This window comes from Cherax quadricarinatus, chromosome 4, assembly GCF_038502225.1.
Source record: "Cherax quadricarinatus isolate ZL_2023a chromosome 4, ASM3850222v1, whole genome shotgun sequence".
Lineage (NCBI taxonomy): Eukaryota > Metazoa > Arthropoda > Malacostraca > Decapoda > Parastacidae > Cherax > Cherax quadricarinatus.
Genome location: NC_091295.1, coordinates 40,841,309 through 40,868,808, shown reverse-complemented (window position 1 = coordinate 40,868,808; position 27,500 = coordinate 40,841,309). Strand labels below are relative to the sequence as shown.

The 27,500-nt window shown below is 44.3% G+C and overlaps 2 protein-coding genes across 2 annotated transcripts in view; one reads left to right on the top strand and one right to left on the bottom strand.

Moving 5' to 3' along the window:
- The window catches only part of LOC128684571 (mucin-5B-like), a 1,040,772-nt gene that overhangs the window by 99,637 nt on the left and 913,635 nt on the right, over positions 1-27,500 (top strand). The window lies entirely within an intron of this gene.
- The window catches only part of LOC128684382 (uncharacterized), a 620,161-nt gene continuing 614,631 nt past the window's right edge, over positions 21,971-27,500 (bottom strand). Inside the window, exon 5 of the mRNA XM_070095925.1 lies at positions 21,971-24,347. Within this exon, the coding sequence (XP_069952026.1) occupies positions 23,635-24,347 (713 nt within the window). The 3' untranslated portion in view covers positions 21,971-23,634. The remainder of the gene's footprint in view (positions 24,348-27,500) is intronic.

Here is a 27,500-nt window from a genome sequence, read left to right as displayed (position 1 = left end):
AAAAGCTGGTGAAGCACAAAACAGGCACAAGACTGTGACTGGAACAACACACAAATAACCCGCACATACGAGAGAAAAACTACGACGACGTTTCGGTCCGACTTGGACCATTTACAAGTGTGACTTTGTAAATGTGTATATGTATGTGTGTGTAATATATATTTATCTATATATATTATATTTCATATTCCGGAGCGTTGTATGGGATACAACGCTTAACTTCGGCTAGGCGCCCATACTTTTCCGGGGTCTGGCTGTGTGGCAAAAGTATTGAGTACTTTGATGTAGAGTGCACTAGTTCGTATCCTGTTCTGGACTCAGAGAAAATGTTTGTAAATAATTTCGCTCGTTTGCGAACTCGTGAAATCACGAATGTTCTTGGAGTATCACCACTATTTTTGTTGTTATATTGCATACCGGTATGTTTGTAATAAATAAATAAATAAATAAATAAATAAATAAATAAATATATATATATATATATATATATATATATATATATATATATATATATATATATATATATATATATATATATATATATATATATATATATATGTCGTGCCGAATATGTAAAACTGGTCAATTAGCAAGAACTCATTTAAAATTAAGTTCTTTTTAAAATTTTCTCTTATACGTTTAAAGATATATTTTTTTCATTAATGTTAATGTAAAAATTTTTAATTTTGCACCAAAAGAATCTTAGAAAACTTACATAACCTTATTATAAAAAGAGCAATTTATTTTATCCTAACCCAACTAAATATATTTTAAATACGTTTACAATAATTTAATACTAAGCAAACACAATCAAATATATTTTTCTCGTTAGGTTCAGAATGATTTTGGCGAAATTATTGCATACACAAATTTTCACTTGCGTATATGGCAAGATGAGCGTTGCTATTTAAGCCAAGATCGCAAGTTCTACCTATTCGGCACGACATATATATATATGTGTATATATATATATATATATATATATATATATATATATATATATATATATATATATATATATATATATATATATATATATATATATATATATATATATATGGTGCGTGCGTGTATGCGTATGTGCGCGCGCGCGCGCGTGTATCGGGTGGTGGTGAAGACGAGTATCTCTTTACAGTGGATGTGTGTCCATATCGTCGCCACACCTCTGGGGCGGCATAAAACACTCCCCTCCCTGCTGATAGAGCAGATAGCGATATATATATGCAGGTGTGGCGTCCCATATCACCTCCGCCCGCCACGCATTTACATGTAAGCGATCCCTCCCTCCCCCCCTCTCCCTGCCTCCCTCTCCCAGTTGCCAGTCGCGCGATAATCCCCCACCGTGTACGTGAGACCTTCCCAACGACCACTTCGATATTTCTAACGACTCCCGTAAAATGGCGGGCTTCGAAAACGCTTGTTAAGAGTGTATCGGGATATATGACAGCGCTTACGGTTATGTGTAGAGGCGGGGATTAAGAGAGGCGGGTATCAGGAGGTATGGCATCCTCAGGGGGCTTTTAGTGGCTGGGTGTCGGAGAGCGTTCCCGGCAGGTCATACGATCTTCCCAGAGGCACCGTCCTCCACTAAAGTGCCTGGAAATCGTTTCTTGAGCATTATTGGATTGAAGATGTTGAGGGTGTGGGGTGGGGGAAGGAGCAGGAGGAAGCTTCCACCATGAAATAAGATTTTGGGGGGGAGTGTAAGGGAGATGGGTGTGTGTGTGTGTATGTGTGACTTAATCAGTGGGAGGACAAGAGGTTGTTCTGGCAGGCGGACCTTTGCCAGCCCTGACTCTTCGAGCACTCCTTACTTCCGTCAGTCCCTCCAACCGTCAAGCATCCCTCCTTCAAATCTTCCTTCTTTTTAGCTCTCATTCCTTCAATCACTCATAGCTATCTTCTCTCTTCAGGTACTCCTAGTCCTTCCTTCTTCATGCCCTCCCTCCTTCAGGCACTCCTTCATGCCCTCTCTCCTTCAGGTATTCATCCAAACCCTTCCTCCTTCAGGCACTCCTTCAAGCCACACTCCTTCATATCCCCCTCTTTCAGGTACTCCTCCAAGTCCTCCCTCCTTCAGGCATTCCTTCATGCCTCCTCCTTCAGGCACTCCTTCAAGCCTCCTTCCTTCAGGCACTCCATCTACCTCTTCTTCAAGCATTTCTTCCTCTCTCCCTCCTTCAGGCACTCCTTCAAGCCTCCCTCCTTCAGGCACTACTTCAAGCCTCCCTCCTGCAGGCACTCCTTCAAGCCTCCCTCCTTCAGGCACTCCTTCAGGCCTCCCTCTGCAGGCACTCCTTCAGGCCTCCCTCCTTCAGGCACTCCTTCAGGCCTCCCTCCTGCAGGCCCCTCCTTCAAGCCTCCCTCCTTCAAGCCTCCCTCCTTCAGGCACTCCTTCAAGCCTCCCTCCTTCAGGCACTCCTTCAAGCCTCCCTCCTGCAGGCACTCCTTCAGGCCTCCCTCCTGCAGGCACTCCTTCAAGCCTCCCTCCTTCAGGCACTCCTTCAAGCCTCCCTCCTGCAGGCACTCCTTCAGGCCTCCCTCCTGCAGGCACTCCTTCAAGCCTCCCTCCTTCAAGCCTCCCTCCTTCAGGCACTCCTTCAAGCCTCCCTCCTTCAGGCACTCCTTCAAGCCTCCCTCCTGCAGGCACTCCTTCAGGCCTCCCTCCTGCAGGCACTCCTTCAGGCCTCCCTCCTGCAGGCACTCCTTCAGGCCTCCCTCCTGCAGGCACTCCTTCAGGCCTCCCTCCTGCAGGCACTCCTTCAAGCCTCCCTCCTTCAGGCACTCCTTCAAGCCTCCCTCCTTCAGGCACTCCTTCAAGCCTCCCTCCTGCAGGCACTCCTTCAGGCCTCCCTCCTTCAGGCACTCCTTCAAGCCTCCCTCCTTCAGGCACTCCTTCAAGCCTCCCTCCTGCAGGCACTCCTTCAGGCCTCCCTCCTGCAGGCACTGCTTCAGGCCTCCCTCCTGCAGGCACTGCTTCAGGCCTCCCTCCTTCAGGCACTCCTTCAAGCCTCCCTCCTTCAGGCACTCCTTCAAGCCTCCCTCCTTCAGGCACTCCTTCAGGCCTCCCTCCTTCAGGCACTCCTTCAAGCCTCCCTCCTTCAGGCACTCCTTCAGGCCTCCCTCCTTCAGGCACTCCTTCAAGCCTCCCTCCTGCAGGCACTCCTTCAGGCCTCCCTCCTTCAGGCACTCCTTCAGGCCTCCCTCCTTCAGGCACTCCTTTAGGCCTCCCTCCTGCAGGCACTCCTTCAGGCCTCCCTCCTTCAGGCACTCCTTCAAGCCTCCCTCCTGCAGGCACTCCTTCAGGCCTCCCTCCTTCAGGCACTCCTTCAAGCCTCCCTCCTGCAGGCACTCCTTCAGGCCTCCCTCCTTCAGGCACTCCTTTAGGCCTCCCTCCTTCAGGCACTCCTTCAGGCCTCCCTCCTGCAGGCACTCCTTCAGGCCTCCCTCCTTCAGGCACTCCTTTAGGCCTCCCTCCTTCAGGCACTCCTTCAGGCCTCCCTCCTGCAGGCACTACTAAACATATTTCGATACCGGCAGCTAATTTTCTTCAGATTGTTGATAACTAAGACGATATGTTTTTCCTCAAGCACACACGCTGTAACACACACTCATACCCTGTAATACACTCACAGCATGTAACACACACACCCTGTAACACGCTCATACCCTGTAACACACACTCATACTCTATTACACTCACAGCATATAACACATTCACATCCTGTAACACACGCTCACACCCTGTAACACACATCATGTAGCACTAATAATATCTTTATTTACTACAAATACATGTTATACAGGCCTAGCTGACATCAATGACACATTAACTTTATAGAAGACCCCTTGTTATGCTGAGCATTTCGGGCAAATTAGATCAGTTTTGTCCCAGGATGCGACCCACACCAGTCCACTAACACCCAGGTACCCATTTTACTGATGGGTGAACATAGACAACCGGTGTAAGGAAACACGTCCGATGTTTCCACCTCTTCGCCGGGAATCGAACCCGGACCCTCACCGTGTGAAGCGAGAGCTTTTGCCACCAGGCCACGGGGCCCCTACCTTGTAACACACGCCCACACCCTGTAATACACACCCACACCCTGTAAAACACGCTCACACCCTGTAACACACCCTGTAGCACACTCATACTCTAGCACACTCAAACCCTGTAACACCCGCCCAAACTTATTATGCGCTCCTATACCCTGTAATACCTGCCCTCTCCCTGTAACTTACGCTTACTTCCTATAACAAGCCCACACCCTGTAACAACCATAACTTGTAACACACCTACACCTTGTAACACATCCACACCTTGTAACAAACCCACACCTTGTAATACACGCTCACACCCTGTAACACCCATACCCTGTAACTCGACCACACCCTGTACCACACGCCCACACCCTGTAGCACACATCCACACCATGTAGCCGGCGCCTCACTCTAGCACACGCCTGCACCCTGTAGCTGGCGCCTCTGTAGCACACGCCTGACCCACGCCCTGTACTAATACACCCTGTGTTTAATACAGTCACTCAAGAGATACAGCACTCTTGAGTAGTGTGGGGCGGGCGAGGGCCTTAATGCTGGCCACGGGGCTCTTGATCCAGGTAATATGAGGTACCCTCTACTTCCTGGGATCAAACCTAATTAGGTACTGTGATGCAAGCTCTGTACGAGCCCCCTACTGGAGTAACACTCCCCCTCCCCCCTTCCCCCTCCCCCTCCTCCCTCCCCCCTCCCCCTCCCCCCTCCCCCCTCCCCCTCCCCCCTCCCCCCTCCTCCCTCCCCCCTCCCCCTCCCCCCTCCCCTGTGAACTTCATGATAGTTCGTGCTGGAGGGTTGTGTGTAATGTAGGAGAGAGAGAGAGACAGACAGACGAGGGAGACAGACAGGGACAAGGAGACAGGGTCAGGCAGACCTGGATTTTCTTACAGTGATCAAATCACATCTCTAAATTATTATTATGGTCAGTGTGTTTATTTTATCATCATGGCCAACATTATATTTATCATCATATTCATCGTTTTCTTAATTACTGTATATTCATCATGGAAGACATCAAACTGAGCTTGTTCATCATTATACTCTTATTCATCACTGGCAAAGTATTGATTATAATCGTCATTGTAATGACGAATATAATCAATACTTTTATACTCTTATCGTTATCGTCATCTTTATGGTCATTATTTCATCATCATCATAGTCCTCACAGTCATCATCATCATCATCATCATCATCATCATCATCATCATCGTCATCATCGTCATCATAGTCATCACAGTCATCATAATCATCATAATCATCATCATCATCGTCATCATAGTCATCACAGTCATCATCATCATCATCATCATCATGCACTTGGAGTCGGATTGTGGTACACACACTTGGAAATTAACTTAGGAGGCGCCCCCCCCCACACATAGGAAGAGGCGGGGCCAAGAGCTGTGAATCGACCCCTGAAACCATATTTAGGTGACCACACACACACACACACACACACACACACACACACACATGCAGATGCAGTCAACTGATATCCACACACCGCGCGAGATATTTAAAAATATTTACGCCACACACCACAAAAAAGCATAAAACATACAGTATATACATACGCTGTCGTATACCACCTCTGGCATGCACAAGTGTACGCACGTCTGCATACACGCCTGCATATGCCTTCACATAAATACACACTTAGTATACTAACATATATACACTTTGCTATTTAACCTTTATATAGCCTGTGCATATACACACACGCACATACATTATTATTATTATTATTATTATTATTATTATTATTATTATTTTGGCTTTATTATTATTTTGACTTTATTGTCTTTTAATATCTAAAAGAAAAGTGCTTTTCTCCAGCCACTTATTGGCTAATCTTTTTCTTTGATCCTTTTTTCTTAAAAAAGGCAATCAGAAGTCACTTGTGTGTACGTTTGTTGTAGGTGTGAGGCAGTCAGAGGTTACATTTGTACTGTTCATAAGGACGTCTTGCTTTATGGCACTCTTACTTCTGTTCCGACACTTTTATCCGTAATAGGTAGCTTTGCGTCTCGATGCGTTCGTTTAAGTGTCCTACCCTGTGCAACAAACTTTGTTATGACTGAGTTGTTAGCATCTTCTGCATAATTTATTGAATACAGTTAAATATACAGACTAAGAGTTGTTATTGTTCCTCAGGTCATTTTGAAGCCTGCCACTATCAAAGTTATACTGCCACCCCCATAGAATATCACTCACAGCAGTCGACTAACACTTAGGTACCTATTTACCGCTGGGTAAACAGGGGTAGCGGGTGTAAAAACAGACCAAGACTTGCCTATACGTCTCGCCTCGCCTGGAAAAAGAACCCTGCTCTTTTCTGCCTGGAGTCGAGCGCTCTGCAATAGAGCTACACTTTTTTTTTGTATGTTTTACGGTATATAAGATTAACACTAATTAGACACTGTCTGAACATATGATTCACGTTATCACAGGTGCACTACAGACTTTTTTTTTTTTAACTTTTAGCATTTTTCAGGCAGTTTCTGATGATGTCATTCAGTTACAGCTATAAAATGTTCATGTCTATAGTTTGGTTGATCTGTTTAGTTTAAAGACTTTCAACTGCATGAAAATTATTAAGTTCGCAGTTCTCTTGCACACCATTAGTTAAGAAAAATTTAAACCCTAAAGTAGGAATTGTGGCTGCAGGGGTTGATCCATAGCTCCTGGCCCCGCCTCTTCACTGATCGCTACTAGGTCCTCTCTCTCCCTGCTCCATGAGTGTTATCAAACCTCGTCTTAAAACTGTGTATGGTTCCTGCCTCCACTACGTCACTTTCCAGACTATTCCACTTCCTGACAACTCTCTGATTGAAGAATTACTTCCAAACATCCTTCTTCAACTTCCAATTGTGGCCCCTTGTTTCTGTGTCCCATCTCCGGAATATCCTGTCTTTGTCCACCTTTTCAATTCCTCGCAGTATTTTATATGTCGTTCTCATGTCTCCCTTAACCCTCCTGTCCTCCAGTGTCGTTAGGCCGATTTCCCTTAACCTTTCTTCGTAGGACATTCACCTTAACTGTGGGACAAGTCTTGTTGCAAACCTTTGCACTTTCTCTAATTTCTTGACGTGATTGACCAGGTGTGGGTTCCAAGCTGGTGCTACATACTCCAATATGGGCCTGACGTACATGGTGTACGGAGTCTTGAACGATTACTTACTGAGGCATTGGTGTGTGTATGTGTTAGTTGCCATTTTGTCCTAGGCACATGTCGTTTAGACACTAGGTGTGTTGTATATGCGCGAGCGTGTGTGTGTGTGTGTGTGTGTATTCAGTTGTACTCAACTAGTTGTGGTTGCAGGGGTCGAGTCACAGCTCCTGCCCTGCCTCTTCACTAGTTGCTACTAGGTCACTCTTCCTGCTCCAAGAGCTTTATCATACCTCTTCTTAAAGCTATGTATGGATCCTGCCTCCACTACATCACTTCCCATCACTGTGTGTGTGTGTGTGTGTGTGTGTGTGTGTGTGTGCGCGCGCCTAAATTTCTTGGTATATATATATATCTTGGGTTGTGTGTGATCTTTCGCGTGTTTGATTCAGTTAATCACTAGTATTAGTAAAACATTTATAGCAGTGTCAGATTTTATGTAATGTGATTAGAATATATTTTGGAACATTCAAGGCTCATTAATTTCCACTTGTGTGTTCTTGTCTTGGTGTAGTTTACACTTTTCGTTGTCTTTATGAATCTTTCTGGTAGTAAAGCAGCAGATAACATGGCAGGATTTACATCAGTGACCTACTCGAAGATAAGACAGTGTTAGATTTCAAAAGCACTTTCAGTCTAAAGGAAATGGGACGAGGTTTTGAGAGCTGCTTGAGTGGCTTTCTCTCGTCTTCTTCGCTTCATTTCAGCACTGTAAGGCAGAGATTGATAGCTGTCTTGGGAAGTGAGAAGTCGCTTCGTCGAAGATGATCAAGGAGAACGACCTTCTCGCCCCATTTCTCTTCTGCCTGTATGAAAGACCTGATAAGTAAGACACATGTGCAACAGTTAGGTATCTTTATTCGGAAGGCAGAGTTCCTGTCACGCGAATAGCGGACTGGGGATTGAGCCTCCACCACACCTTGCACTGGGTTACCCGCATGGTTTATCGATTCATACAGATACAAGTAGTGATTAGCGAAATTACAAACTAACCAACGAACTTATCTGGTTAGCAGATAATTTCCCCACTAGTTGATACAGAAGAGTCCTTGTTAGTGGATCTCTAACTGGTGAAATCATAGAAAAGACCCAGGGGACTCGTCCTGAACATTTTCAGCTGTGAAATCATCTGTCAGTCATTCAAGCGTTCGTGCAATTAAATCCGCTCTACCTGGCACTTCAACCATAGTCCCTACTAATAGCGTCAGTTCTCGACGAGAAAATAAATAACATGAAGAGGATAGACAAGATAATTTTTTTTCGACTCCCACGATGCCTTGTACCTTCTCACAGAGTGCCAGACTAAGCTGTTTCCTGAGACGTACACCACCCTCGAGTCGATATTTAGGAAAGCATTCATCCTCTTCGTAGAAGACTATCAATGAGATTAGCAACGCTACTCGTCAGCAAGACAATGTTACATCAAGGAAACTTGTGAAAATTCTCTCGGGCTGCTTGACAGATACCGCAGGAATTCACTATCCCATTTCTGTTGAAGGAGTATTTCAGTGGGATACCTCCGCAGCTTCTTCAGACAACCTCCTGAAGAGAAAATACCGTTTCACTGGGAGAGTGTCTAGGAAGGACGGAGCTGGCCTCGTAACATGTAGAGCTCCATGTGCAGGGGATTTCCCATTGGCTGTCATTAGTTCCTCTGAGCACATATAACAGTGCATTGACAAACCAGTTTGCCCTCCATGATCACCTCTGCCATACATCAAAGAAAAGAAGGCACGACATAGAGATATTATCAAGAGAATCTTTGCCATAGTCTGTCACAACGTAGCCCCAATTATATCGACCTGACAGCAGCTAAAAGCCCTGGATATAGAATCATCATCTTACCCTGAACTTACCGTCAACGGATAATGGTGTACTATCTGCTACTATCTTGTGCATCTACAGCGACCAACACTCATTTCCAACATTGAATGTAAACGAGATGGCGCCGCCAACTTCCTAAAGACCTGGAAAACCCCCATTTTAGAGTAACCTTGCACATCATTGTATCAGTAATTCAATTACCATATTCATATACGCACGTGTGCATAGACATCAACGTATCTGTCAGGCGACAGATACGTTGTATGGAGCTAGAAATTATGTCACGTCATAAAAAAAAAATCAAGTATGGTAGGTTGACAGTTATGTTGCAACCTGTAAGAAGACTCTAGCTTCCCCATGAACATGATGATCATGTCTGTGAGTTGGTGGGTAACATTAGCCAGTGTTTAGTACACTTGTGAGTTACGCTGAGTATTGTGTAGTTAGTACCATGTCACAAAGTTCGTATCAGTTTTGAAACTTGTTCTTCCTAAGCATAATGGACATGATTATTCCATTTGTTTAATGACAGTTTTGAGAATATTTTATTCCATCGCGCGCGCGCGCACACACACACACACACACACACACACACACACACACACACACACACACACACACACACACACACACACACACACCCTTGGGGCCAGTGGCCATGTGGTTTTAAGCTTCGAATACACAGTAGAGCTACAAGTGGGGGGAGAAGCAGGAAGGCCAGGACGAATGAAGCCAAACTACAAGAAAGGGGACTACACAGGAATGAGGAACTACCTGAACGGGGTTCAGTGGGACAGAGAACTGGCAGGGAAGCCAGTTAATGAGATGATGGAATATGTAGCAACAAAATGCAAGGAGGCTGAGGAGAGGTTTGTACCCAAGGGTAACAGGAATAATGAAAAAGCCAGGATGAGCCCATGGTTTACCCAAAGGTGCAGGGAGGCAAAAACCAAGTGTGCTAGGGAATGGAAGAAATATAGAAGGCAAAGGACCCAGGAGAATAAGGAGAACAGTCGTAGAGCCAGAAACGAATATGCACAGATAAGAAGGGAGGCCCAAAGACAATATGAAAATGACATAGCAGCGAAAGCCAAATCTGACCCGAAACTGTTGTACAGCCACATCAGGAGGAAAACAACAGTCAAGGACCAGGTAATCAGGCTAAGGAAGGAAGGAGGAGAGACAACAAGAAATGACCGTGAAGTATGTGAAGAACTCAACAAGAGATTCAAAGAAGTGTTCACAGAGGAGACAGAAGGGACTCCAGAAAGACGGAGAGGTGGGGCACACCACCAAGTGCTGGACACAGTGCACACAACCGAGGAAGAAGTGAAGAGGCTTCTGAGTGAGCTAGATACCTCAAAGGCAATGGGGCCAGATAACATCTCCCCATGGGTATTGAGAGAGGGAGCAGAGGCGCTATGTGTACCCCTAACAACAATATTCAATACATCTATCGAAACAGGGAGATTGCCTGAGGCATGGAAGACAGAAAATGTAGTCCCAATCTTTAAAAAAGGAGACAGACATGAAGCATTAAACTACAGACCAGTGTCACTGACATGTATAGTATGCAAAATCATGGAGAAGATTATCAGGAGAAGAGTGGTGGAACACCTAGAAAGGAACGATCTCATCAACAGCAGCCAACATGGTTTCAGGGACGGGAAATCCTGTGTCACAAACCTACTGGAGTTCTATGACATGGTGACAGCAGTAAGACAAGAGAGAGAGGGGTGGGTGGATTGCATTTTCTTGGACTGCAAGAAGGCGTTTGACACAGTTCCACACAAGAGATTGGTGCAAAAACTGGAGGACCAAGCAGGGATAACAGGGAAGGCACTACAATGGATCAGGGAATACTTGTCAGGAAGACAGCAGCGAGTCATGGTACGTGGCGAGGTGTCAGAGTGGGCACCTGTGACCAGCGGGGTCCCGCAGGGGTCAGTCCTAGGACCAGTGCTGTTTCTGGTATTTGTGAACGACATGACGGAAGGAATAGACTCTGAGGTGTCCCTGTTTGCAGATGACGTGAAGTTGATGAGAAGAATTCACTCGATCGAAGACCAGGCAGAACTACAAAGGGATCTGGACAGGCTGCAGACCTGGTCCAGCAATTGGCTCCTGGAGTTCAATCCCACCAAGTGCAAAGTCATGAAGATTGGGGAAGGGCAAAGAAGGCCGCAGACGGAGTACAGTCTAGGGGGTCAGAGACTACAAACCTCACTCAAGGAAAAAGATCTTGGGGTTAGTATAACACCAGGCACATCTCCTGAAGCGCACATCAACCAAATAACTGCTGCAGCATATGGGCGCCTAGCAAACCTCAGAACAGCATTCCGACATCTTAATAAGGAATCATTCAGGACCCTGTACACCGTGTACGTTAGGCCCATATTGGAGTATGCGGCACCAGTTTGGAACCCACACCTAGCCAAGCACGTGAAGAAACTAGAGAAAGTGCAAAGGTTTGCAACAAGACTAGTCCCAGAGCTAAGAGGTATGTCCTACGAGGAGAGGTTAAGTGAAATCAACCTGACGACACTGGAGGACAGGAGAGATAGGGGGGACATGATAACGACATACAAAATACTGAGAGGAATTGACAAGGTGGACAAAGACAGGATGTTCCAGAGATTGGACACAGTAACAAGGGGACACAGTTGGAAGCTGAAGACACAGATGAATCACAGGGATGTTAGGAAGTATTTCTTCAGCCACAGAGTAGTCAGTAAGTGGAATAGTTTGGGAAGCGATGTAGTGGAGGCAGGATCCATACATAGCTTTAAGCAGAGGTATGACAAAGCTCACGGCTCAGGGAGAGTGACCTAGTAGCGATCAGTGAAGAGGCGGGGCCAGGAGCTCGGACTCGACCCCCGCAACCTCAACTAGGTGAGTACACACACACACACACAACTACCAGAGAGAGAGAGGGGAGGATGAGCCAGCAAGACTGGACCTTGTGTTCACCCTGAGCAGTTCAGAAATTGAGGACATCACTTACGAGAGGCCCCATGGAGCTAGCGATCACGTAGTTCTGAGTTTTGAATATATAGTAGAGTTACAAGTGGAGAGGGTAACAGGAATTGAATGGGAAAAGCCAAACTATAAAAGGGGGAACTACACAGGTATTAGGAACTTCCTGCAGGAGGTTCAGTGGGACAGAGAACTGGTAGGAAAGTCAGTAAACGAGATGATGGAATATGTAACAACAAAATGGAAGGAGGCAGAGGAAAGGTTTGTTCCCAAGGGCAATAGAAATAATGGGAAGACCAAAGCGAGTCCTTGGTTTACCCGAAGGTTTGGCGAGGCAAAAACTAAGTGCATCAAAGAATGGAAAAGGTACAGGAGGCAAAGGACCCAGGAAAATAAGGAGATTAGTCGAAGAGCCAGAAACGAGTATGCACAGGTAAAGAGGGAGGCCCAGCGACAGTACGAAAACGACATAGCATCGAAAGGAAAGTCAAGTCTGACCCAAAGCTGCTGTATAGCCACATTAGGAGGAAAACAACAGTCAAAGACCAGGTGATCAGGCTGAGGAAAGAAGGTGGGGAACTCATAAGAAACGATCAAGAGGTATGTGAGGAGCTCAACATGAGATTTAAGGAAGTATTTACAATGGAGACAGGAAGGCCTCTGGGAGGACAGAACAGAGGGGGACACCAGCAAAAAATAAACCAACAAGTGTTGGATGACATTCATACAACTGAGGAGGAGGTGAAGAAGCTGCTAAGGGACATTGATACCTCAAAGGCAATGGGACCGGACAACATCTCCCCGTGGTTCCTTAGAGAGGGAGCGGATATGCTGTGTGTGCCACTAACCACAATCTTCAACACTTCCCTTGAAACTGGGCAACTACCTGAGGTATGGAAGACGGCAAATGTAGTTCCCATTTTTAAAAAAGACAGAAAAGAGGCACTAAACTATAGACCAGTATCACTGACGTGTATAGCATGCAAAGTCATGGAGAATATTATCAGGAGGAGAGTGGTGGAGCACCTGGAACGGAACAAGAGTATAAACGCCAACCAGCACGGATTTATGGAAGGCAAATCCTGTGTCACAAACCTTCTGGAGTTTTATGATAAAGTAACAGAAGTAAGACACGAGAGAAAGGGGTGGGTTGATTGCATCTTCTTGGACTGCAAGAAGGCCTTTGACACAGTTCCTCACAAGAGATTACTGCAGAAGCTAGAGGATCAGGCACGTGTAACAGGGAGGGCACTGCAATGGTTCAGAGAATACCTGACAGGGAGGCAGCAACGAGTCATGGTACGTGATGAGGTATCACAGTGGGCACCTGTGACGAGCGGGGTCCCACAGGGGGTCGGTCCTAGGACCAGTGCTATTTTTGGTATATGTGAATGACATGATGGAAGGGTTAGACTCAGAAGTGTCCCTGTTCGCAGATGATGTGAAGCTAATTAGGAGAATTAAATCAGACGAGGATCAGGCAGGCCTTCAAAGAGACCGAGACAGACTGGACACCTGGTTCAGCAACTTGCTTCTCGAATTTAACCCCGCCAGATACAAAGTCATGAAGATCGGGGAAGGGCACAGAAGACCGCAGACGGACTATAGGCTAGGTAGCCAAAGATTGCAAACCTCGCTCAAGGAGAAAGATCTTGGGGTGAGTATAACACCGAGCACGTCTCCGGAAGCACACATCAACCAGATAACTGCTGCAGCATATTGGCGCCTGGCAAACCTGAGAACAGCGTTCCGATACCTTAGTAAGGAATCGTTCAAGATACTGTACACCGTGTACGTCAGGCCCATACTGGAGCATGCAGCACCTGTTTGGAACCCACACTTGATCAAGCACGTCAAGAAATTAGAGAAAGTGCAAAGGTTTGTGACAAGGTTAGTTCCAAAGCTAAGGGGAATGTCCTATGAAGAAAGTTTAAGGGAAATCGGACTGACGACACTTTAGGACAGGTGGGTTAGGGAAGACATGATAACGACATACAAAATACTGCGTGGAATAGACAAGGTGGACAGAGACAGGTTGTTCTAAAGAGGGGACACAGAAACAAGGGGTCACAATTGGAAGTTGAGGTCCCAGATGATTCAAAGGGATATTAGGAGGTATTTCTTCAGTCACAGAGTAGTCAGGAAGTGGAATAGCCTAGCAAGTGAGGTAGTGGAGGCAGGAACCATATATAGCTTTAAGCAGAGGTATGATAAAGCTCATGGAGCAGGGAGAGAGAGGACCTAGTAGCACTCGGTGAAGAGGCGGGGCCAGGAGCTGAGTATCGACCCCTGCAACCACAGTTAAGTGAGTACACACACACACACACACACACACACACACACACACACACACACACACACACACACACACACACACACACACACACACACACACACACACACACACACACACACACACACACACATCTTTCTGAGTATTGAAGGAATGTATTCAGGAACTATGCTGTCTGCTATGAATTTATTTGCGATGATTTTTTACAAGACAATCCTTGAAGGGTGGTGCGTGGAGGCTTGTCAAGGGCTCTTAATCCTAGGAATTGGAATCATTCTTCCCTTGGATCAAACTTGATTGTCACCTATTCCCCAGACGCTGTATGACTCCAGTGGATTTAGCGTTGAATTGAGAAATATGGATGATAAGCGGAGGGTAAAGAAGTTAAACCTTTTAATTCTTAGGAAAGGGCGAGGGAAGATATGATTATGGCGTAGAAATTACTCATATGAATTAATAAGGCGGACGAAGAAAGAATGATTGAGATGCGTGGCCAAGGCACAGTGGGAGACAAGCTAAAGATGTGCCGCAAGGATGTTTGGAAGGACTTTTTCTGTGCGAGGGTAGCAAGGAAGCTGAGTAAACAGGATGTGGAAGTGGTAGAGGGAAAACTTCATTTACAGTTTTAAGAAAAGTTATGCACCAGTTTGTGGCATGCACAAGTTTCTGGAATAATTGCGTGACTGGATGTAGTGATGTATTACCAATAATTCTGAACACAAAAACAAAAGCTGCTGAACAAGCTTTTATTGAAACAACATCCAGCTCTGTGTACAGCAGTACTTCTGAACGCTTTTGTCATTGTTACTTCCTGACCTAGCCAATATAGCAGCAATTACTCCCCTCCTTTTATGTATGACAAATATGAAAAGAAGGAAAGTCATGGAAGAGTAAGAAAATCATATTTTATTATTCTGTTTTGCAATAAAAATCTCGATTTATTACCTCGAAAAAATGAATTCAAATGATTATTATGCCACTGCATGACTAGTTGACTAGTGCTACAGTTATATCTAGAGTAGACACAACACGTGTAGAAGAGTAAATACATGGCAGGCCATACAATAAGGTTGAATTGCCAGTGTGACGGCTGCTGCTGCTGCTGCTTCTTGATCAACTTGAGGAGTCAGGATTGGTCACAGTAGCACACGTGGCCGCTTGTGAGTATGATCCACTTTGTTTCTTGCCTTGGTTGTAATGATGATCACTGTAGAAACGCCAGCCTCAGCGTACGTTATGGCAGATTGGATGAAGATTTTGAAAGCTCTGTCAAAGAGAATCGGGTATTCACCACTAGTGTTATCGTGTCACAGGAACTCAAGTGTATGTTTGCCGTGAAATCCTCGTCTTTGATGACGTCTTTTTACACTGAAAAAAAAAAGTCTCGCATGCATTCATTTCACGATGTTCCTGATGAGGGAAGTATCCACTGATGGACTCTCTCGTGGAGATTAAGTGTTAAATGATAAATGAAAGTTTTTCTTCGGTCAGTTCTTAGAGCATGGAAACATCAACCTCAGCTCTAGGTTAGTAAAGCTGGAGCTTGCAAAGGAATCTGACAACCTTGACATGAAACTTGAGAAGATTCATTATATTTCCTTACAGTGAGAGGTTCGCTGAGTGATCTCAGCAAAAAAAAAAATGAATAAATAAATGCGAGGAAGAATTTCAAATGAAATTCTTGCTCTTTAGTAGCGTCTTCCACCTTTCCAGGAACATGGCGATTTCTTTTTCTCCGTTCCAACACGCGGTGTATGACTTCTCCATGATAACCACGAACCTTTGTATGGAACAGTATACTGAATTTGACTCTATCCTCTTTACACAATACTTTGATAATTCTATAGTTTGTGGCACTTCCTCTGATACCATTAACAATTTTAACAACCTCAGAGAACACACTAATGAGATCAGGGGAGAGGATCTTCACGGCCAAAGCATATTCTTGGTGTGCAGTGAGTGTGGCATGTAGAGGGAGGGGGTGACCTGTTTCATGAACACTTGGAACACAGAGCTGATGTCCATCATTAACGGTTCCTCATCAGTGCACATGCCAATTAACTTTTTTCACTCTAGCTCCTTAAACATTTACAGTGATGGTTAGTGATTCAGGGAACTGATGTTCCTCTTTCATAAAGTCACCTTTCAGGTACTAAGCAAAAACAAGCAGTTGTGCACAATACTCATTATCTGTTGATTCATCCAACTGAAGCAGGAAGTAGCATCTAGCAGCTCTCTCATTCCTGCAGCTTCTTAACCCATAATTTCCTCACTCATCTCAGAGATACAACTTCTTCCTTTCGCTCCTGCAGCTACTTAGTCCAGAATGTCTTCGTTCATCTCAGAGATACAGCTTCTCACTGTGGTATTTGAAAGTAATATTTAGTTTATCTTTCTCGCTTGTTGCTTTCCAAGATCAAACATCACTGCTTCTGCTAGACATGGCTTGATAAAATTCTCTCCAGTTGTTTGAGACTTCTAACATAAATGAGTATGGAAAACACTGTGATAGTAGGCTTTACAATTAGCTTCATTTGTCTCAGCATAGTGACCAGTTAAATCCACACAGGAAGATGTCAAGAATGCTCTCCTTCCCTTTAAATAATTCATTGTCTTTTCTTGAGACTCTGCAGGATTTCGTTTGAAATGTTCCTTCATTATGCTGGGTTTCATACTCTCAGTACTGAGGACTTTAATTGCAAAGAACGCAATGAGACTTTTCAACTGACTTGTCAACAGTGATAATGAAGCCCCATTGTAAAAACGTTTTGTACGACTATTTCTTTGCTGAAGCTAAGATTCACAGATTTGGGTTCAAAAATCATTTATTATGTACTAATATGAAAAACCATGCAAAATATTTTGTTCAATGGGGAATTTGAGAACGCCTATTTATATAATCTAAATTTAAATACGAGAATAAGCTACCCTAAGTAAGCTTATTAACTGTAAATTGAACGAACATAATTATGTAAACGTTATACTGTCGACACTAAACTCAAGGTAAACTTCCTTGGGTATGTGAGCGATCAATAGCAGACTGAATCTGTCTCATCCATTGTCAGTGCTGTTGGCCTCTGTCACATTGTTGTGGCTTTCTCTGCACGCATTAATGAATAAAATGTTTTTCTGAGTCTGAATGGATTTACCAGAAGGAAAAAAAGTTATAAAATTCTGTGTGCGTTTAGATAATTCAGGCATAGAAATGTTTGAAATTAAAAAAAAAATCAAAAGAGGTTTGTTGTCTGGCGGTATAACGGTGACGCTACCTCTTTACCCCCAGAAAAGACCGAGTTAACCCTGGAGGGAAGTTAATTACCCCCAAGGTTAAGAACCAGTGGGGTGTGGCTTTATCAAGTCAATTTTGTGGCTACTGGAAGACGAACCATAACACTAATTCTAACGCTACTTAGATTTTCTTAACACGAAGGAAATCAAATATTCGTCCGAGACATGTCTTAAGAATTTCTCTGGAAGTGTGTTTAGTTATTAGAGTAAGCGCTTTAGTCTCATTTGTTACGGTATTTTCAAGGTAACTTCGGAAGCTATACAAGTTTTCAGGTGTTATTTTTTCAATATAATTCTGGCAGTTACAAGTTTTCTGTTTGTTTAAATATTAGCCCTGACCGTTACATTATGTTCTCTGTATGGTTTAGCAAGACACGTGAGCGAACACCAGGACATACTAGAAAAGTTTCGGTCCTTGGACCTTGATCACTACCGAAGTGATCAAGGTCCCAGGACTGAAACGTTTTCTAATAAACATCCAAGTGTTTGCTCACATGTCTTTCTAAACCAGTTTGTCGATACCTATTACCAAGGTTTATACCATAAAAAAAAAACCTTGGCAGTTATGTAAAGTTTTTTTTTTCGATTAGTCCTGGCAGTTACATTACATTTCCTATCTCTGAGCATTAAGTAATCACGTTTTGTACCCATAGTAGCATGAAGAAAAAATAAATCACACGCTTGATCTCTCTTGAAGAAATCTGGTGTTTTCGGCAGCGTAGTGCTAGTCCTCTCCTCAACTGCGCTGCCATCTTCCTCTGTTGATCTGTATACATTATTATTATTGATATTATTATTATTATTATTATATATTATTATTATTATTATTATATATTCGTGGGGAAGCGCTAAACCTGTAGAGGTTATACAGCGAATCGGGAATGGGAGGCACTCAGGTTTCAGAAAAAGAAGGGAAGGGCAGCTCCAGTTTCTTACATCAGGAGCCGTTCACCAGAAAGTGATCTGTATACAAGTCATTCAAGCTTTCTCTGGATGACGTAAAGGAAGCATTGCTTCATACTTTTAACAGCTAAAGGTCTTAATTTGTGTGTGTGTGTGTGTGTGTGTGTGTGTGTGTGTGTGTGTGTGTGTGTGTGTGTGTGTGTGTGTGTGTGTGTGTGTGATTGTGTGTGTGTGTGATTCTGTGTGTGTGTGTGTGTGTGTGTGGGTGTGTGTGGTGTGTGTGTGTGTGTGTGTGTGTGTGTGTGTGTGTGTTGTGTGTGTGTGTGTGTGTGTGTGTGTGGATGTGTGTGTGGATGTGTGTGTGATGTGTGTGTGATGTGTGTGTGCTGTGTGTGTGATTGTGTGTGTGTGTGTGTGTGTGTGTGTGTGTGTGTGTGTGTGTATGTGTGTGTGTGTGTATGTGTGTGTGTGTGTGTACTCACCTAGTTGTACTCACCTAGTTGAGGTTGCAGGGGTCGAGTCCAAGCTTCTGGCCCCGCCTCTTCACTGGTCGCTACTAGGTCACTCTCCCTGAACCATGAGCTTTATCGTACCTCTGCTTAAAGCTATGTATGGATCCTGCCTCCACTACATCGCTTCCCAAACTATTCCACTTCCTGACTACTCTGTGGCTGAAGAAATACTTCCTAACATCCCTTTGATTCATCTGTGTCTTCAGCTTCCAACTGTGTCCCCTTGTTGCTGTGTCCAGTCTCTGGAACATCCTGTCTTTGTCCACCTTGTCAATTCCTCTCAGTATTTTGTAAGTCGTTATCATGTCCCCCCTTTCTCTCCTGTCCTCCAGTGTCGTCAGGTTGATTTCCCTTAACCTCTCCTCATAGGACATACCTCTTAACTCTGGGACCAGTCTTGTTGCAAACCTTTGCACTTTCTCTAGTTTCTTCACGTGCTTGGCTAGGCGTGGGTTCCAAACTGGTGCCGCATACTCTAATATGGGCCTAACGTACACGGTGTACAGGGTCCTGAACGATCCCTTATTAAGATGTCGGAATGCTGTTCTGAGGTTTGCTAGGCGCCCATATGCTGCAGCAGTTATTTGGTTGATGTGCGCTGTGTGTGTGTGTGTGTGTGTGTGTGTGTGTGTGTGTGTGTGTGTGTGTGTATTCGCCTATTTGTGGTTGCAGGGGTCGAGTCACAGCTCCTGGCCCCGCCTCTTCACTGATTGCTACTAGGTCCTTTCTCTCCCTGCTCCATGAGCTTTATCATACCTCGCCTTAAAACTATGTATGGTTCCCGCCTCCACTACCTCACTTTCTAGGCTATTCCACTGCTTGACTACTCTATGACTGAAGAAATACTTCCTAACATCCCTTTGATTCATCTGAGTCTTCAACTTCCAATTGTAACCTATTGTGTCTGTGTCCCTTCTCTGTGTGTGTGTGCGTGTGCGCTTGCGTGTGCGTGCGCGTGAGTGTGTGTGTGAGTGGGTAGGTGGGTGCAGTTTTGAAGGACTAAAGAGTAAACAACTATATTTTATATAATATTTTATTAAACAAAAGTACACGCATTGCATCAATAACTCTAATAAAATTCTTTACATTACATAATGGCAGGATACAAGACTTCTGTTTCTATATAAGAACATCCACTCTAGGATGACCAGAAAAACATGTATAATCATGGTTCACTAGACACTCAGACTGCTGGGAGAAGCCAAAAGGCAGGATGATATTCGAGTCGAAAATCAGGGTTAGGCAAATGAATCTTACTTTGCTGTTAATAATTATTATTAGTTAAGACGGAGGACATGAGGACCAAGATCACACAGTTGGAAAATACACATACACACACACACACACACACACACACACACACACACACACACACACACACACACACACACACACACACACACACACACACACACACACACACACTCTCACACACACACACACACACACACACACACACACACACACACACACACACACACACCAAGGATGTGAAGAGTGAGGAGTGGGTTAATACTATGGATGAGTAGCCTAAACCTACTCTAAGCCACAGGATCCCCCAACCACTTCATTTGACATTGAAAACACAGCAGACAGAGGCTGTTTTATTAGACGACGTTTCGTCTTAAATGGTCCTTTATCAAGCCTTTACTTAGCTTTCTAATGCCCTATTTAGGACCAAACGTCGTGTAATAAGGTTGACTCTGACGTGTGTTCTATTTGTATAACTTGTCGACTATTCTCTACAATCACAACACACTTTCAGTTGTTTACAATCCTCCGTTACCATTTTTTCGAATTACGTCTGGATATTTAGTTTCTCAGATAAATATCCTTGAATTACTTATTTTTTTTTTTTTGCATTTGGTAGCAATGTCATTTGAACTGATTTCTCACACTTTTTTCCGTAAGTTTTATATAAAAATCTTCACAATGAAAATGCTACTCAGTTCATCATTTGCCGAGAAGAAATTATTAACGTGTTTTGAATGAGTGTTTTTTATAACGTTTCTTACAACAAGGAGAGATCAGTGGATGTAAAACAAGCGAACCGGTTCCCACTTTGAGATGAAACGGAAGGCAAGAAGTGAATACTTCGGCATACAACTGAGGCCCTGCATGGAGTGATTGATGTATTGCCCAGTTGGAAGACAAAGCCAAGATGCAGGACAAGCTTCTATTCGCTGTATGACTTGACAAAGCTTTACATAGAGTAAAACGTTGACAATGAAAGCTTGCTCTGCATCTCGTGTCTTCGTAACTGCGAGCCTTGTCAACTGATTAAGTTGAAGACAGAAATATTCAGCACTCTTGCTTAAGTGAGACATGTGTCGTATTAGCATGTTTATTGAGACGTGTCGCTCCGGAGCACTTTAAAAATCATTGGATTGATCAGGCTGCTGTGAGTGAAGGTTCTCCTTGTGCTAGTAATACACATGTCTCATTTACATACTCGACTGCATTTAATACCATCTTTTATCTACTCTTACAGTGTGGTACATACGTGTGTGTGTGTGTGTGTGTGTGTCAGAACAGCACGCATGACCTGGGTCCTCCCATGACGGTTTATGGGACTGCATGATCCTTGCCTTCTCGCTTTTAAGGTTACTTGCTAATAAAGCTTATGGCACTGAATTCTGGCACCCCCCTTGAGGGTTGTGGAGGGTAAGGGGAAAGGAAGTGGGGAGTAAAACGTGTTGGTAGAAGATATACATACATATATATATATATATATATATATATATATATATATATAAAGGGAAAGTTTGTTGCCTTAAGTCAAGACTGATAGCGTTGGGCAGGTCGGGGGGGGATGGGGGAGAGGACTGAAAGTGTGCAGGGTAAATGGGGTTGTCACCACCTCAGGGAGGATTCTGTTCCAGAATTCAGTCCATGTACGACGAAAAGGAAGTGATGTGTGAGATTTAAAATATAGGAACATTTAAAGATGAATGCAACACTTACAAATGAAGGTAACACGAACAGGTAAGTCTAACCACAGGAGTCGTGAGCGATGCTCCGAGAAACGCTGGTGCTTTTCCCCTGGTCTCTGAATGTGTTGTATCTTGCTAGTTTGCTAACAATGCTAGCAAGACAGTAGCACAACGGTCCGAAGCCAGCGTTTGTGCGGCCTCAGGGCCCTCATAAACCTTAAAGGCAACAACAACAGCGTCCCTAAGACAGGGATTATGAAACCCCAGGGTCGTCGTAACCCTTCAACCCAATAACAACAACGCCCCGAGGCCAGGGTTTATATGGCCATAGGGCCGTTGTGACCCCTCAACCCAACAATAACAACGGCCCGAAGCTGAGCTAGAAGGAAAACGCACGTTTCTCGGGGATAACTGCCGTAAATCACACCTACCCACTAAATTCGTTGTTGAGAAACCTTGGCTGACGACAAAACTAGAAATTTGTCAGTCAAAAAATATGATGGTATGGTAGTTTTTAAAAGATGAAGAGTAATAAAATTCTTTATTTGGCATTGTCTTTGGTCAGTTTTATTGGAGGAGGTTTTGAGACGCCATCTCCTTGGGCTGTTGGTAGCATAGCATGGTCATGGCGAGTTAGCGTGAGAGTCAGGCCTCTTGGAGGTGCTCATGACTAGACTGTAACATGTCCGTATAGGGATACCTGTATCAAGATCACCTGGATTGTTTATGTTAGTGCTGGCTTGGTGAGTCTGGTCACAGCCTGGCGTTCCTGCCTGGTTTGTGACCATGAAGCTACCATGTGAGAGACGCTCCACAGCTGCTGTTGACTTGAGGTCGTTTAAACAGCACCAAAAAGTCTTTTAAACAACCCTGAAGGTCGTTTTGATAGCTGGAGGTCCTTTAGAAAGAACCTGAAGGCCGTTTTGACAGCAGCTGGAGGTCCTTTAGACAGAACCTGAAGACCGTTTTGACAGCAGCTGGAGGCCCTTTAGACAGAACCTGAAGACCGTTTTAACAGCAGCTGGAGGCCTTTTAAACCGCATTAAAAACCGTTAAACCCCCTGGAATCGTTTAAACAAGTCTTGATGTCATTTAAACTACTTGGATGTCATTTTAGCTGCGCCTTAAGATCATTTTGTCACACCTACAGGTGTTTTTATCACCCAAATGTCATTTTAACAATATTGGAGGTCATTTAAACAGCATTGAGTGTTTTAAAATCATCTAGAGATGTTTAAACAGCATCTGGAGTTTTTAGCAGCACCTCAAGGCTTTAGCTGCACATGGAGTTTGTTCTAACAGCACCTGAAAGTAGTCATGGCAACAACAGCTGAAGACTGCCCCTGCAACAATTAGATACCAGGCAGGGCCAGTAAATTCGACCCCCTGCTAGCACAGTTGGTGATCGCAGCAACGGGAGTAGGTCACCAGAGAAACTGATGTTATGGGTCACACTGCAGCTGGTAGTAGTTCCCACCAGCAGGTGGTGTTGAGGCCATCTGTAGACTGATGTGGGTCTCCATAGCTGGTGGCAGTGCCCACAGCAGATGGTTGAGGCCATCTGGAAACTGGTGTGGGTCAACATAGCTGGTGGCAGTGCCCACAGCAGATGGTTGAGGCCGTCTGGGAGAAGTCCCCAGATGGAGATGCAGCAGTTCATTAGTGTAGCAACACCTAGCTGAGAGGCCTCAGCTCCTGGGGTCGCAGATCAAGCACTTGTGACCTAAAATCCGATATCGGTGTTGACCTCAGGTCACTACCGGTCCCGGAGGACCCGTTCTCACTGGCCTTGGTCCGGATCTCGGTGACCTGAGGCCTGATATCGCTGACTGATGACCGGATTTCATTGAGCGAGGGCCGGATGTCGCTGATCTGGTTCCTGATGTCGGTGATGTGCGCTGTGATCTGGCTCCTGACGTCACTGACATGCGGGTGGAGGTCACCGAGGTGGTTCCTCAGGCTGGTAACTGGACTTCGCACTTCCGGTATCTGCGACCTGACTTCCGACATTTGTGACCTGACGTCCGACATCTGCGATCTCATGTCCGTCAGCTGCGGCCTCATGTCTGAGATCGGCGACCTAATTTCCGTCACTTGCGGCCTCATGTCGGCGACTGGTGAGCGCATGTCGGTTACTGGGGAGCGCATGTCGGCGACCGGGGAGCGCATGTCAGTCACTTGCGACCTCAGGTCGGTGACCTGCTGGGAGCGGAGGTCGGTGTGTTGAGTTTCCTTGTGTCGGCGGAGATCGACCTTACGCTGGAAGGCTCTGCCGCAGAGGTCACAGGAGAAGGGCTTGAAACCTGTGTGTTTCCTGCTGTGGGTGATGAGGTTCGACGACTGACTGAACGCCTTTCCACACACCGTGCACTTGTGCGGCTTTTCACCTGCCGGAGGAAGAAAGAAAAAGTTAGTCCCAAGGAGAGAAAGAGGGGAAGGTTTGTTCCATGTACTTGTAAACAATGTGGGAGAAGGGAGAGAAAGAGGGGAAAGTTTGTCCCAGGTACCTGTAAACAATGTGGGAGAAGGGAGAGAAAGAAAGGAACAATACAAAAATAACCCGCACATAAAAGAGAAGCTTACGACGACGTTTCGGTCCGACGGAAAACCGTCGGACCGAAACGTCGTCGTAAGCTTCTCTCTTTTATGTGCGGGTTATTTGTGTATCGTTCCAGTCACGGTATTGTGCCTTTTTTGTTATTTAAAGAAAGGAAGGTTTATCTCAGGTACTTGTGAACACCGTGGGAGGAAAGAGAGGGGAAAGTTGGTCCCAGGTACTTGTATACAATTAAAAAACTAAGAGACGGACACAACCAGAGAGCAGCAAGATATTTAAGGTATCTTAAGCTACATAAAATACAATAAAAGTATAGCCTTCATTTACAGGAAAATTTAGCTGCACAGAAAACGAAGCTGATTCTATTATTCTAAGTCATCCAGCGTCAAGTACAGGTCAGAAACGTAATTAATCAACGCGGATGACTCCGCTGGGTCATTAAGCGTACAGAAAAGTGGAGGCTCCATCCTCCGTGGTGAGATCAGGAGACTGTCTCTCCACTCTTGTTCATGAGAGTAGTGTCCCAGAGTGTTGCCATGTTACTAGTTTTCAGATGAGGAAAATCTGAAGTATGGACCTTGATATGACCAAGGAAGGAGAGTAGAGAGAGAACTAGGCCAGGAGCCTCTGCTGGAGGTGACAGCTGCTAGTGGAGACTGGACTCTATAAAGAAGAAAAAGGCACAATACCGTGACTGAAACAATATACAAATAACCCGCACATAGGAAAACTTAGGACGACGTTTCGGTCCAAGTCGGACCGAAACGTCCTAAGCTTCTTTCTCCTATGTGTGGGTTATTTGTGGACTGGATTATTTTATTCTGTAGGTGAGATTTCGGTTTGCCTGGTACCCATGGTCTTATTATTCCCTGTAAACTCAATCTCCCTTAGTAGTGATATTAATCTTCCTGAGTTACATCCCTGACTAAGACTGTAATAGATAATTATCAGTGTATTTCTACGTATTCTACAGTAATGTCATCTTTTGAGACGTTGTTAATTGAACCCATGATTGGCTTACTAATGGTAATAATTGTTTAAGTGGTATGATGACCAAGTATCTCATATGGTCAGTGCTTTTGTATCTTAAAATCTGAAGAGATGGTTGTGTGGGATGAAGCGGACCTTGTGTTAAGGATAGTGAGGGTGGAAGGGTTTATTTACCCATATAATATTGTTGGTAGAATTACAGACAATATGTTAAGTAAAAGGACACAAGTGCAACTAATGTGATATTTTATTGTGGCAGCGTTTCGTTTGACAAAGCTCCTGGAGAGCGAAACGCTGCCACAGTAAAATGTCACATTAGTTGCACTTCTGTCCTTTTACTCTTATCCTTGTTCACTCTGGTTATCTCACACCGTCGCTAAACACACGCTACATAACTGTACTGACCTAACTCGGTCCTCTCTCAGGTACATACTTTTCATCGCTGAGTGATCAGGTAAAAGGTATCACCGTATCCCAGCCTACTTTACCTCGATACATGCAAGAGGTCCTCAAGAGACCGAGGAGCTGCAACTCAGCTTGCTTAAAAAACTGGTAGCTATAACTTAACCCTTCCTGAAGGTCGGGGAGCTGGAGATCAACATGTTAAAGGAGCCCAGGAGGCTCAAGAAGTTTAGCATCTGTACCAAAAAAGGGCTCAGGAGCCACAGATCCACTACCTTTAAGAGGACCAGGAGCTGAAACTTAACTCAGTTTGAAAATGAAAATATTTATGCAGGAACGCGGGGGCGCTGACCCCCGAAACTCTCTCAGGTAAACTCCAGGTATACACTATACACTACATGTATTCGTTTCATGGCCTAACAAACCGACATCATTATTATATAAAACTATTAAATTGTTAAAAGTCTTAAAGAGAACAGTAAGAAAAATGAAGATAATTATAAAAACTATTGTGTTATTGTTATATTAATTTATGAAGGAACAGTTTTATACATTTGTCAAAATTTAAAAACCGTGGAAAAGCAAATTTTCATGATTTTTCAAGGATCTGTGTTTGCACACCTGTGAGACATTGTGATGTAGTCCACTATGCTTGTGTCTCTGAAGGGAGACCTAATTTAACCAGTTATATGGTCACATCTTGCCTTGGCAAATAACTGTCAGCTGAGGGTTTGTGTAACACTGGCACCTACACAATATCAACCTTGCCGTAACAATATCAGTATTGTACATACTGATATCGCATGGAAACTCACTTTCTTCAGTAAATTACCAGATTAGCTAATTTACTGCAGGTGCACCAGTATAGCAAGTTTGAAGATGATCGGAAGAGTCATTATCTGGTTATTACACGGAACCCAATATCACAATTTGTTTAATCAAATTTGCCCCCTCAAAAGAGGTTACTTGGTGCCAGTGAGGAGCTCTTGATCCAGGGAGTTGGAAATATCTCATATTCAGGTTGTTGTATGATCCCTACGGGCGTAGTGCTTCCGATTAATATAATAAAATTGGAAACTAGGACGTACAATGCGCAACTTTCTCTGAGCAATATACAACAAGCCTGAAAGTTTGAAGCTGATTATAAAAGGCATTCTCTAAATATTGGAAGGAAATTATAATATTTTTAAACTGTTATCAAATTGGCATATATGCAGCTAAAATTTAACAAATAAATAAATAAATAAATTCCAAGGACTTTCGTGATCTCTCACATTCCAAATTCTCAAGGAACAGTTAAAGACATCGTTTGTTAACTGTACCCCTCTCATTGTTAACTGTACCCCTCTCATTGTTAACTGTACCCCTCTCATTGTTAACTGTACCCCTCTCATTGTTAACTGTACCCCTCTCATTGTTAACTGTACCCCTCTCATTGTTAACTGTACCCCTCTCATTGTTAACTGTACCCCTCTCATTGTTAACTGTACCCCTCTCATTGTTAACTGTACCCCTCTCATTGTTAACTGTACCCCTCTCATTGTTAACTGTACCCCTCTCATTGTTAACTGTACCCCTCTCATTGTTAACT